We start from the raw sequence: 13488 nt of genomic DNA on the forward strand, positions 1-13488 counted from the left end.
GCTCTAGTGACGCAGCACACACTCTCCTGCTCGCTCGTTCCTTTCTCTCTAAGTGCTTTCTTCCTCCTCCTCTGTGTGTGTGTGCTACTGATGAAAGCTAGAGTCTTTGTACCATGAGAACACGCTTTCTTCCCCAAGAGACAAGACCATACACACATGAGAGAGGAGGGCAGCTCTTAGTCACCCAGAAGGTCAAGTTGCGAGGATGCTGAGAATTAAGTCAGGGAAGGAAGGAGGTATGTGCTGCTGGAGGGTGGGTGGCACTGGGACCCTACAAGAAGAATCGCCACTCTCACTGAGCTAAGGGCTAAGAGGTGGCTCTCAAAAGTGAGCTTCTAGACACACCTGCAAGTCCTTCTTAAGAAAACTGCCCTGCTGCCATCTACAATGAGACGGGTAGCCTGGGGAACTGTAGGGTGACCCATAAAGGAGTCAACACAGGCACTGCTTAAAGTCAGTCACACATGATTCTGGCCAGCAATCAAGAACTCTGCCCTTCTTATGCATTATTAGCAGATGGACTAGAAACATTGTTTTCAATAAAGCACATACCCTTTGACCCAATTATTCTAGTCTAAGGAGTTTACCTTTGGCTGCCTTTGCACATGTGTATTAAATTCCTGCTTTAGATTATCCCTTAAAATATTTTTATTGCAGCAAGAGACTATTAATAGCCTAGACAGACATTAACAGGAACTAGTAGTACACTCGCGTTATTAATTAGCACCCAAATGCAATCTGAGCTGACATGCAATTGCAGACTGTATTTACCCCACTTGGTATGCTAGTCATGGTTTGCTGTGCATATGTGAATATGCTGCACCACAGGGTATTTCTGCAGGACCTACTGGAATGGCATCACTTTCCAGACATAAGGAAAGGAAATGCATTCTCTCCAAAGTTTCCAAACAAAGGATCATGTTCTAGTACATCTGTGGGGAAAGAGAAGGGCATCATAAAAAGGACAAAGGCGATCTCAACGACCTGCTACAGGATGTCTTCCAAGACAGGGTAGGTGTGAGAAGGCAGAGGGAGAGAGAAAGGATAGGGAAGAGGGAGAGAGAAGGAGAGAGAGACCTGTTGGAGTTGGGCTCTAGGGGCACAGATGCCGGTGGCTATCTTGGGAGTGACCCTCAGCACCACAATTTCAAAGAATACCATTCCTCATTAAAGGACTGCTACCTAGAAGTGTAACCTGAAATAAAAAACCCTTTCCTCACCTAAAAACAAACAAGCAAACAAAAACACAATGGGCAAAAGCCAGACTAAATCACACACTATTGTGTTAAATAAGGCTGGGTGTCTGGTCCCCCAAGAAAAGCCATCATTTAGACAAAAGCCCCCATTCCCTCAGGGATTTGAAGAAAGTTTCTGTTTGCTAAGGAATCTTTCTCCTTTTTTCTGGCAAGAGGAACAGGTGGCTCTACCATTAACAATGACTCTGGTGCCTATTAACTTGTCAAGGCCAACACTAGTCTCTAACCCCCCCCCCCCAGTCCCTGGACACAAGCCCCACCCCAGTTCACAAGCCCCCTTTCTCCAGTTCCCATTTAACCCTGAAAATCTTTCCCCTTTTGCTTCTCCTTGCTCTCCTGGGACATAGCCTTGGCAGTTTGAAATAAACTTTTTCCTTTTTTATGCATGGAGCAGGCTATTTTGGTTTCTTTTCTTTTTTTTTTTTTCCTTTTTTTTTTTTCTGGTTTTTTTTCGAGACAAGGTTTCTCTGTGGTTTTGGAGCCTGTCCTGGAACTAGCTCTTGTAGACCAGGCTGGTCTCAAACTCACAGAGATCCGCCTGCCTCTGCCTCCCAAGTGCTGGGATTAAAGGTGTGCGCCACCACCGCCCGGCCTATTTTGGTTTCTTTACTGTGCCTATTTTCACTGGGGAGATAGTTCAATTAATAGAGAGCTTGCCTTGCAAGTCCAAGGACCTGAGTTCAACCCCTAAACCTGATCATTAAAATAAAAAAATAGAGCTATGGCAGCACAGATTTGCATTCTCAGTGCTGGGCAGGTGACAGACAGATCTCTGGTGCTCTCTGGCCTACTTGGCGGGTTCCAGGACAGTGAGAGACCAACTCAAAAAAAAAAAACAGCACAGCACCTGAGAGACATCACTCACAATATTGATGGAGGTGGGTCATCTTTCTATCTGTTGTTTCATTGGTTAAGTAATAAAGAAACTGCCTTGGCCCCTTTAATAGGACAGAAAATTAGGTAGGCGGAGTAGACAGAACAGAATGCTGGGAGAAAGAAGCCGAGTCAGGAGTCGCCATGCTCGTGGGGCTACACAGAATATTAGAAATGGGTTAGATCCTATTACAACAGAGTGGCGCCCAGCGTGATAATGAACTCCACGTCAAACCTGAGAGGGCTTAAAAAGGACACAGAGAGAATTTAAGACAGCTTTTTGCTGTTTGTGGGTTGCGTGCCGCAAAGAAATTGTCCTGACTCAGCAGCAGGAAAAAACTGGCTGTTTTAAAATGCCGGCTTTCTGGGCTGTGCCGCCATTGCGATCTCTGTCTGGCTCCTGCAGGAGACAGAGCTTTTGAATGGAGCATTTGGAGTAAAGTGCTATGGCTTGCTTGATGGCAATGTGGTCTGCTTTGTGTCTGGAACTGTGAGTGGCTCAGGGGCACCAAATGGCTCTGAGGCAGGAGCAGCTCAACTCCACCATGAGGAACTCTGCTGGTCTCAGGCAGGAACTACCGTAATTACCATAATAACAGCGCAGTTAAGGTTTAGACTGGGCAGGACACAGGCAGTACCGTATTACCCCTATATGGTGCAACTTAAGTTTTTAAGAACTGCTTAACGTTTTAAGAAATGCTCCTGAAAAAAAAAAAAATTACAGATTCACAATAAAACAGATTCAGACATAAAAGACCTCTATGGGTCACAGTGTTGGATGGATGTACGTAGGCTTGAGAGAGAGAAAAAAATATATATAGAGAGAGAATAAAGTTAATGCCCTTAAAAAGGGGGGATAAAGTCTTTAAAGAGACAGAGTACAGATAGTTGTAGATTAAAAGAAATAAAGAAAAACAAGCCACGTAAAAATGGAAAATTCACAGAGAGTCTGGATTCTTTGTATTATTGTGTTTTCTTTAAAATTTTTGACTGTAAAGGAGCTAACTGCAGAGAGACATTTCATTATATGGGCTGCCAAGCTAAACCAGAATGGATATAAGGGTATTATGATTTCAGAATATGGGTCTAAGGATATGATGCTTTGGAGAGGGTCTTCTTTTGTTTTCACAGAGGACGAGACCCTGTTAATTGCTTCTATCCCAATATGGTATGATAGACCACGCCCTCCTGAAAGGTTGCTGTGAACACCCTCAAAAAATTGCTTCACTCAACTGCCCACTGAGATGAACCTGGCACACAGGTTATACCATGAAAGACCTGAATAACAGCGCCCCCATTCAGCAGGAAGCAGTTTGGAGAGAAAAAACTGCGCCCATATTCCCAAATATTGTTTATAAATGTTCTTTTACATTTAAAGGGGGAAATGATATAGATATGAATAATTTGCATTGGTATAGATTTTAAGGTCAATTTTGTTATATGTATATGTATTTCTAATCTTGATTAAGGTATTATGATTATATAGTTCATTTAAAAATGTAATGAATATAGGTTGTTAATGGATAATCATCAATAATTGTCAAGCTTTTAGTCATGTTAGTTAGATTTTCTAGATGTGCATAGATATATTTCAGCTAGATAGGCATTCTTCATACCTTTCAAAGACTGCAGAATATGGCATTTAATATTTTAATAACTTAGGGCTTTTCATGACAATGAGACACGTCTGCTCCTGGCAGCACCAATCTACTTCAAGAGGAAGATGGGCATTGAAGAGGCTCCTTATGGAGTTTGATAGCCATTTGGGCATGAAACTGCTCATGCCTGGACTGTTGCATAAACTGGACACAGAGAACCCGCAGAAAAAGGACTGCTGAACTTGCCTAAAGGTGAGATGGATCTTTCAGGGTTCCTGATTCATGAAAGAGTCTACGAGACATTCTGCAGGACACAGCAGAAAGTGACTGAACTGTCTTTGAATTTTCCTGCTTCATGGAAATATCTGCTGGATACTATGGGCCTGAAGGCTGAAGATGGATGCCCCAATGGTACAAAAGAACTTTGGGTGACTGTCCAGGCAGCGAGATGTCTCTGTCATTTCTAGAGTTTGAAGTTTCTTATTTCTTGTTTACTTAGGTAATATTATATCCTTCTGGAGTCTTTGATGGAGTTGAAGAATAAATAGATAGTTATAGTTTTCCTTAGTTATGATAAAATAGATATAAATATTATAACTGTAATTCTTGCTTGATAACTGTTTCGCTATATGTAATCTTACTATGTTAAAGTGAAAGCCTTTCTTTTTTGTTTAAACAGAAAAAGGGGAAATGATGGAGGTGGGTCATCTTTCTATCTGTTGTTTCATTGGTTAAGTAATAAAGAAACTGCCTTGGCCCCTTTAATAGGACAGAAAATTAGGTAGGCGGAGTAGACAGAACAGAATGCTGGGAGAAAGAAGCCGAGTCAGGAGTCGCCATGATTCTCCCACTCCAGACAGACGCAGGTTAAGATCCTCCCTGGTAAGCCAGCTCGTGGGGCTACACAGAATATTAGAAATGGGTTAGATCAATATGTAAGAGCTAGCCAATAAGAGGCTGGAACTAATGGGCCAGGCAGTGTTTAAAAGAATACAGTTTCCGTGTAATTATTTCGGGGCATAAGCTAGCCATGTGGGCGGCCGGGTGCCGGGGATGCAGCCCAGCCGCTCTTATTACTACACAATATCACCTGACATGCAAGCACATGCACACAAATGAACACACAGCCCCATCTGCACACAAACGAACACAGCTCCATCTGCACACAAATGAACACAGCCCCATCTGCACACAAATGCACACACAGCCCCATCTGCACACAAATGCACACACAGCCCCATCTGCACACAAATGCACACACAGCCCCATCTGCACACAAATGCACACACAGCCCCATCTGCACACAAATGCACACACAGCCCCATCTGCACACGAATGCACACACAGCCCCATCTGCACACGAATACACACAGAGCCCCATCTGCACACAAATGCACACAGAGCCCCATCTGCACACAAATGCACACAGAGCCCCATCTGCACACGAACGCACACAGAGCCCCATCTGCACACAAATGCACACACAGTCCATCTGCACACAAATGCACACACAGCCCTATCTGCACACGAATGCACACACAGCCCTATCTGCACATGAACCACCAAGCAGAGAGTAGGTGGATGGGAACAGGACATCTATGACTACTTAGTGGTAGTCTCTTGAAAAGGGAACTGAGGACTACTACCAGGAGCACAGTAAACCTTCAACTATTCCTTTTTTTTTTTTTTAATTGCTGTACTGAGGATGAATTTGTGGCCTCAGACATATTAGGTAAGCTCTTTGTCATGGAGCCACATCTTCAGCCCTTTCTCCCAAATATCTCCAGCACTGGTTGGATGGCTGATCCCACCCCGCCCCACACACCCCTGGCCTCTGAATGGGGCTCCCAAATAGGGGCAGTGACTCCAAAAGCATCAAGAGAGCAAGGAGGAATATGAATTTGGTGGCACACTGAATTTACAGATGGGGCTAGCTCCTGAGATCCAGTCTCTCTGACTCTGCCTGGGAAGCAAAAGACACTTCTTGCACCTAGAGGAAGGGGTGTGAGAGTGCACGCATGCGCAAGCAGGCAAGCTACAGGTTTCTAAATAAGAGAGTTAAATGGCTTTTACAGTCCTTTACAAAGTGAGCTTACAGACGAGTGGCTTTTAGAATCTCCAATCAACTGAAAAAGATGGCAGTCCATTATCACAAGAGGTTCATGGAGTGGTTAAGAGTGGAGGCTCAGGAGGTAACCTAAATAGGGCTCACTTACTAGGGGATACCCATCCAGGAAGTAGGAAGGCTAGAGTCCACCTAAAGCCCAGCCTGAGCCAGGGAGGCCCCTAGAGGAAGTGTAACTGGCTTTCTCCCTGTTCACACAATGAACACAATAGACAGCCAAACATCCATACAGCACTATGGAGCAAAAGCCACTGGAACTGGACCAGGTAGTTGCACTGTACACTAGCTCTCTGTAGGGCATTGCCAGACAAAGGGAGAGGGATCAAGGGACCAGAGGTCACCTGTTCAGCTGTGAGATCTGTGACTCTGGAACCTACACTATGGACTTCAATGCACAGTGAGGCCCTAATTCTTAGAGCTGCAGGGGTTCCTGTGCAGCAGACGCCATGTCCCCATCACCATGTGCCCTAGTCAGCAGTGTGCACCCTGTGAGTTGGGAGGGTTGGGCTAGATGGTGAATAAAATTGTCTCTTTCCTCTGGGATTTCTCTCTAACTTTATTTAAAAGCACTGTATGACAAATCTGCTTCCTAATGATTTCTGAGTAAACTACAATGGCCACAATTTCAAAACCATTAATAATTCATGACCAGAGGCCATAAACACTACATAATCTCTACAGGCAGGAATCATGAATACTCAGTTAGAGGCGAGGCCAAGAATATTTTTACCAACTGAACTGAGAGAATTTGCTGCTGCCATCAGGGGACATTTCAGACCAACTGTGGCCTTTCCAGTACCTCAGCTCAGCCTGCCTCTTCCAGGAAGCCTGTCCTCCCTTCAGTTCCTAGAGGCTTTATATAGGCACCTCTGTATTGTTCCTAGAGGCTTTATATAGGCACCTCTGTGTTGTTCATCATTCTCCCTCTTGAGCCCTGTCTATGGTATCTGGAGTCAGTAGTGGCTGAGGGGCCGGGTGCCAGGCAGGCTGTGTGTGCACAGTGATTAGCAGGCCGAGCTGCCTCTAGCTCTGGAAACCCTCATCTCATCCTCAGCTACACGTGGACACTGCTAGCAGTTAACAAATTCAGATGTCTGGAGCCACACCCAGATCTCGATGAACTAGTCTGAGGAGGCCCAGCAGAAGAGCTAAAAACTCCCAGATAAGCCAGGTGTGATGACACAGCCTTGCACTCTGGAGGCAGAGGTGGAAAATCACAGGTTCAAGAGCTGGAGGTACAGCACAATGAATAAGGCATTTCCCTCACAAGAGTGAAGACAAGAATTCGGATTCCCCAGAACAGACACAAAAGCCTGGCAGGGGTGGCAACCACCTGTACACCAGTACCTGGGAGACAGAGGATCCCGGGGGCAAGCTGGCTAGCTGGACTAGGTGGAATAGGCAAACTCAGCGAGCAGGGAGAGGCCGTTCTTTACAAAGAGAAGAGCAATAGTAATAGAGTAATACACTCAGCTTCAACTCTGAGCCTCTGCACACAGACACCTGTATAGACTCACACACATACATGGGAGTGGGGAGAAAAAGGAAGAGAGAGAGAGAGAGAAAGAGAGAGAGAGAGAGAGAGAGAGAGAGAGAGAGAGAGAGAGAGAGAGAGAGAGAGAGGAGTGAGAACTTTAATAGGGTGTGAGCCAAACACAGCTGAATGAGGCCTGGCAAGCTCTCTGGAACCCACACACACCCCTCACTGTGTCAGCTCATGACCCACACTGGCACAGTCCTCATCTGACCCAGGTGGAAACTGCATTCCACCCCACCCTTTGGGGAGTGGCCCACAAGCCTTCACTGGAGAAGGAACACGACACTCATCCCCAGCTGCTTGTTCCAACCAGCCCTGACAAAAGAGAGCTTATCTTTCTCACCTTTTATGGTGACATGGCTTGATCTATGGCTGGCAACCTGCAGAAGGCACACAGTGCCACCAAGTAGTGAGGGGAGGGGTCCAAGAAGGCAGGGTTGGGGAGGACAAGTTCAGGTGACTGGGGAAAGAATCCCCTAAACCAGCAATGTGCTATTAGCTTTGTTCTTTGTTTTTCTAACCAAACTGGAAGCCTGTTGAGACAGTCAGCCAGCACCCTCTTTTTCAGAGGGCCTGAAGCCATCTTAAATATCTTTCAGAATTAAACCTGGGCATTGAGATAAACAGCCTCATGTTTTCTTCTTTACTTCAAGCACTGTTTAGAAGAGAAGCGATCTGAAATGCTCTCAGGCGATTGATACAATGGAGATGCTGGGAAAGTAGCAATTAAGAGGTTCCGTTGCTAAGAGAGGGCAGAGGGAGAAAGAATAGGAGGCCGGACTTATTCCATCAGTCCCCCACCCCCAGAAACACAGGGTTTGATCAAAGAACTCTATGGTAATATATGGTCCTTATGCCACTTCCCGCCTGCCTGAATTTTAAAGGTCTTGTTTAAAGGTTTTCTTTATTCACGTCTCTCTGACTTTGACCATGTTGTTTCCTTGGACTAAAAACCTCCTGCTCATTCTTTAAGAGGCAGCTATCTATCATCTCCACACAAAGACTTCTTTCCCTTCATGTTTTTTAGACAAGGTCTTGCTATACGTGCTAGACTGACCTTGAACTTCAAATAATCCTTCCTCGGCCTTCCAAGAATGGAGATTATAGCCTATCCACCTTTCTTTTTTTTCTTAAGATTAATTTTATTTCTAATTATGCATATGTGTGTGCCTGTGTGGGTATGCACTCATGAGTGCAGGCATCTGTGGAGGCCAGGAGAGAGTGTCAGATCTGGAACTGGTGTTACAGTATACATCCTATATGGATGCTGGGATCCTATATGGATCTCTAGATCAGTGCATCTGTTTAACTGCTGACCCATCTCCCAAGCCCAGCAAGCCTTTCTTGATACTGCAAACAGGGTTAGGAGACTTGTTTTCTACCCTTCAATCCTACTTCCTCTGCCTAATGATAGTTTCTCAGACTGTAGTGCAGTGATCCTGGGCCACTTCTCTTCTAAGTATACAATGCACATCGCTCAGACCCAGTGCTGAGGTCCTGAGCAAATAGGCTCAGTAGGGCAGCTTTCGAGAATGGCCAAGTGTTTTGTCAAAGTGAGTCCTTGGCTGGAGAGAAGGCTCGGTCATTAAAGGCTAGGTTCACAACCAAAGAGACACGAGGTGAGGCCTGGATCAGGGGGTGGTGGCACACACCTGTAATCCCAGGACTTGAGAAGAGTAGGGGCGTCTCTAGTGCAAGGCCAGCCTGGGCTTATTGTAAGTTCTAGACTATTTGATGCTGGTCTTAGAGCCCATGTCTCAGGAGAAAAGGAAAGAGAGAAAAGAAAAAAGGAAAAAGGAAAAGCCAATTCCCCACCCTCTCCCCTCTTCCTTTCTGCTTATTTCCCACATCCTTTAAACCTGTCCTGCCTTATGGTTTGCTTTGAAGCTCCTAGACCCAGCTGAGGTTGAAAACCAACCTTTTATTCTTAAAAGAAGAGATGGAAGTGAACCTGTACCCTTTGGAAACCAAAGACTCAGAAGGTCTTGCAGCTGGCGCTTCCTCCTCTTTGACCCTGGAAACTCCCCGTGAGCACACCTGACTGATGGTTGGAGCTAGAAACAGACAGCACGTGGAGAATAAGGCACCTTGACTCGTACCCAGCAAGTCCTACAGACACCAGCAGGCCCTAGTGAGAGCAGGGAGCCTGGCCTGTCAGCAAGACCCCGGGGAAGGCCAGACTGACGACTCACAGACTCAGAGACTAAATGCCACTGAGATCCGGAGTATAAGACACACCAGATGTGCTCAGCAAAAGTTCATCATCACAGGTGACAATGGGCTGACATGTCTAGCTACCAGCTCTCACTTGGCCCAGGACTTGGTCTGAAAACTTTCTTCTTCAAGAGAAAGGAGAAGGAAGTCACAGAATGCCTGCTCATGCCCACCCATCTCCAGGCTCTTGCAAACAGCAGTGGGTGCAGTTACCTCCTTTCTCTCCCGAGAGCAGGACCGGCTTCTCTCCACCTTCCGCAGGGCCTGACCTGTAGCAGTTCAAAAGCAGAAGCAGAGATTAAGGCTGCTTGGGAACAGCTAGTTTATCACCACAAAAGCTTTTTATTTGCAAACTAGAAAGACAGGACCAATCATAATGAGATGATTCTAAGAAAATGTAGGCTGTTATTATAATGGGAAAATGGTACACTTTTGAAATGGACCAACGGCAAGGAAAATGGTAATTCACACACTCACAGTATTTGACTGTAATGAACAAAGCTCTAGCCCTTTAATCTGGGCCATTATCTGCACTCTGAAAGGGCCAAGGGACTGTAGTTTTCCCTGTCGAATTACATTTCTATTAAATTGTTTGGAATTACATAGAACGCCTTCCATAAAAGTGCCTTCTGCTGTGTGCACAGCCATAAACTTAGGTGGGTGCATTCCGAGGCGCTGCACCGAACCCCAGGCTCACAGCTCAGGTGACGTGCAGAAGTGAATTAGCAGTAATCACATGCGCTTCATGTAATGGGCCATTTCAGAGGGAATTGTTGCTTTTCTGAGAAGGCCTTAAACTAACTAGCATTTGAAGGTATGCATACATTCAGAAGGCATCATCTGCAAACGCACCGTTCTGAAAGCACATTTTCACACTGTGATGGGAGTGTCCACTAGAAGAGCTCCTGATAGACTGCCTTGGCATTGAAATCTAAAACAGAAGTCATTGTAGTCAGTAAACCTATTAAACTGCCCCACTTGACTCCCAGGTGGCTCTTTGTGATCGCCACAACCACACATCCTACTAGGTAAGAGCTCTCAGAAGGCAGAAGCAACAGGCTTAGTGACAGTCCAGGGAGAAAGAGCAGATGGGGGCCGAGTCTCAGACAAAAGGTATTTGTTGCAGATATTTTTCATGTCATCTGCTGCTAAAGTTGGGTCTTGAGTGTCCATAGGTCATGCTTTGAGCTTTTAGGAGGTAGGACCTGGCTGGAGGAAGCAGGGGGTTGGCCTTTGAAACTTGTAGCCACCCTGGTTTTGGTCCGTGTTCTTTGTTTCCTGGCACAAGCCATGTGAACAGACAAGGCCTCGCATGAGAATGCTGCTAGACAAAGCCATCTCCTGACACACTGAGCCTCACAACTGTGAGCCACAATCAAACCTTGCCTTCCTTACGCTGTTTTCAGGTATTCTGTCCCAGCACCAAGAAAGTGACCCAGATGCCATGTGCCTTGGTCCCAGCTTATGGGTTTATTGGAAGGTGGCAAAACCTTCTGAAGCTAAGGCCCAGGGGAGAAAGGTAAAGTCTTACTGGGAACTGGGCCCTTCTCCTCTCTCTTTGCTTCCTGGCCACCATGAGGTGAACAACATCCTCCAAATGCTCCCACCACACAGCTGCTGCACAGATCCAAAATCAATGGAGACCAAGGCTAAAGCCTCCCGAACTGTGAGTTCAACCACTTCCTCTATAAACTGATATTCTCAGGAATTTATTAGAGTAACAGAAACCTGCTCTGCTCACAATGTCCCCTTAATCCAACCTTTTCTCTTTTCCTATCTCCACAGTTCACAAGGCTAGTCCCCTGGGGCAACCATGGCTCCATATCTCAGTATGTCACACCAGGGATGACACCCTGCCCAGACACAGAATCTCAGCCCCAGGAACTTGAAGTTGTTTTGATACACGAAGGGAGGGGTAAGATGGGGCTAATCCTGTTTGTGAGCTTTGATGCTGTACATGGTCCTGGGTCACCTGCCCTGGGACAGACAGCAATGTCGGGATAGGAGGGACTGATGGGAAACTCCAGCATGCCTTGAGATCCAGACAACCCCCTTAAGTTTTTTCTGACAGTGTATGTTTTCCTTTCCACCTTAAGACAACAAACTACTTAGAATTCAGTGATCGTAAAGAGCGTAGAATAAGGCACTGTGCCATGGAGTCCCATGGCAGGGAAGACTAGGGATATATCCAGTGACAGAGTGTCAAGCAAGGTCTTGGTCTCAATCCCAGCAACACAAAAATGAGGAGGAGGGTGGTTTTATATGGAGATGGGAATTATATGGGAATTTTGTACTTTCTGTTTAATCTCTCTATGAATACAAAATTGCTTTAAAAAAATAAAGTTTATAGCTGGAGAGATGTCTCAGTGGCCAAGAGTTCATACTGCTCTCGCAGAGGATCCAAGTTCAATTTCCAACACATATACCAAGCAGCCCACAACCACTTGTAGCTCCAGCTCCAGGGATGCAGACACCCTCTTCTGGCCTTCACAGGCACCTGTTCTCCACCCCTGCCCACCCCCCACACAAATTTTACTAATTTACACACATGCCAACCAAATCAAATCATTCAAAAAGAGACCAGGGTCTCAAGAATCAGGATATATTTCTTGGGCTACTTTAATCATGGCTTCATGAAACCCAATGTTCTGGGACAGGACCTAGAGAGAACATTCCAGAAGCCCTTAGTCACATCTGCTCTGGCTGTCAGCCTGTGGATTCCAAGCAGATCCTTGGGCTGGCTGACCACACGATATGACAGGTAACCTAGTCTGCCCACACAAAGCAGACCCAGATGGGTCTGAGCTCAAAGAGATGCATGAGCTGGAGGCCAGGGATGCCAAAAGACCAGGATACTGCCACAGTGGTGACAGTGCTGGACCAGGGCAAGGCGGGTAGCAGGAGGGCAGTTAGGGGTCAGTAGGGCAGCCTATGTCCAGCAAGGTCCTTCCTTCACCAGTCACACCAACTGAGGCTCTGCTCTGGGAGAACACAGAGCAGTCTGGAACCAGAGCTAAGTCCCAGGCTCTCTGGGGCACTAATTGCTTCTTGGATTGTGTCAAAGCAGGATGTGGTGGCACACACCTTTAATCTCAGCACTTGGAAGGCAGAGGCAGGCAGACTGCTGTGGGTTTGAGGCTGGCTAGAGCCACCTAGTGAGAAGTAGATAAAATGAAATGAAGGCGAGTTCATCCAAATCACCACTGGGTTTGCTTCATCTCCTAAAATTCTGTTGTGGCCTGAGGAACGGCCAAATGGTAGCAGAGTGTCTGTCTAGCATGCATAAGGTCTTGTGTTCCATCACCACACCACAAGCACATACAAAGATAAAATTTCAACACAGTTAAAACAAAACTTTCAGGTGGGTCACACAAACTTTAACTACTTTAAAACTTGAAAGCATATCTCTCTACTGGAGTTAATTAAAAGTGTCTTATTCATTAAATTGGAAAATAATTTGCTTATCTTCCAATGAAGATAATGGACTCTAATTACAAACATTTGTATCTAACCTCCCTGGAAGCTGGCTGGGTCCTCACACCCAGGAGCCTCCCTCTCCTGCAGGGAGCTGCAGGGAGCTCCATGATGACCGCTTCTTGGCAGAAATAGAAGGAATGGACTCAGATTCCACTGTACCTGCCTGCATCTGGCATCTTGGGGTGTCTTCCTACATGTAGCTCATTCATTCTTACAACAACCAAGAGAGAGAAGTGGAAGAAGGTGACATTAATATCAGTATATTCTGCCTGCAAATGAAAGGGTGGCTCTCTGCACTCTGCAAGGTGACCTGCCTGCATCAGCTCCAGAGCAATAAATAAGGCCAGATGTAAATGCTATGTGTGTGCTTCGCTTTCGAGGACAGATGTGTGCCCGGGGAAATGAAAA

General features: G+C 46.0%; 1 protein-coding gene across 5 annotated transcripts in view; it reads right to left on the reverse strand.

Annotated features, from left to right (window-relative positions):
- Positions 1-13488, reverse strand: part of Katnip (katanin interacting protein) — a 176307-nt gene that overhangs the window by 143070 nt on the left and 19749 nt on the right. For 4 of the 5 annotated variants that reach the window (XM_057779247.1, XM_057779252.1, XM_057779248.1 and 1 more), the window contains exon 2: positions 9817-9872. The exons of the other annotated variant lie outside the window; for it this stretch is intronic. In XM_057779247.1, coding sequence (XP_057635230.1) covers positions 9817-9872 — 56 coding nt within the window. The remainder of the gene's footprint in view (positions 1-9816; positions 9873-13488) is intronic. 5 annotated transcript variants of the gene reach the window in all.

This window comes from Chionomys nivalis, chromosome 8 (genome assembly GCF_950005125.1).
Source record: "Chionomys nivalis chromosome 8, mChiNiv1.1, whole genome shotgun sequence".
In the NCBI taxonomy this organism is placed as follows: domain Eukaryota; kingdom Metazoa; phylum Chordata; class Mammalia; order Rodentia; family Cricetidae; genus Chionomys; species Chionomys nivalis.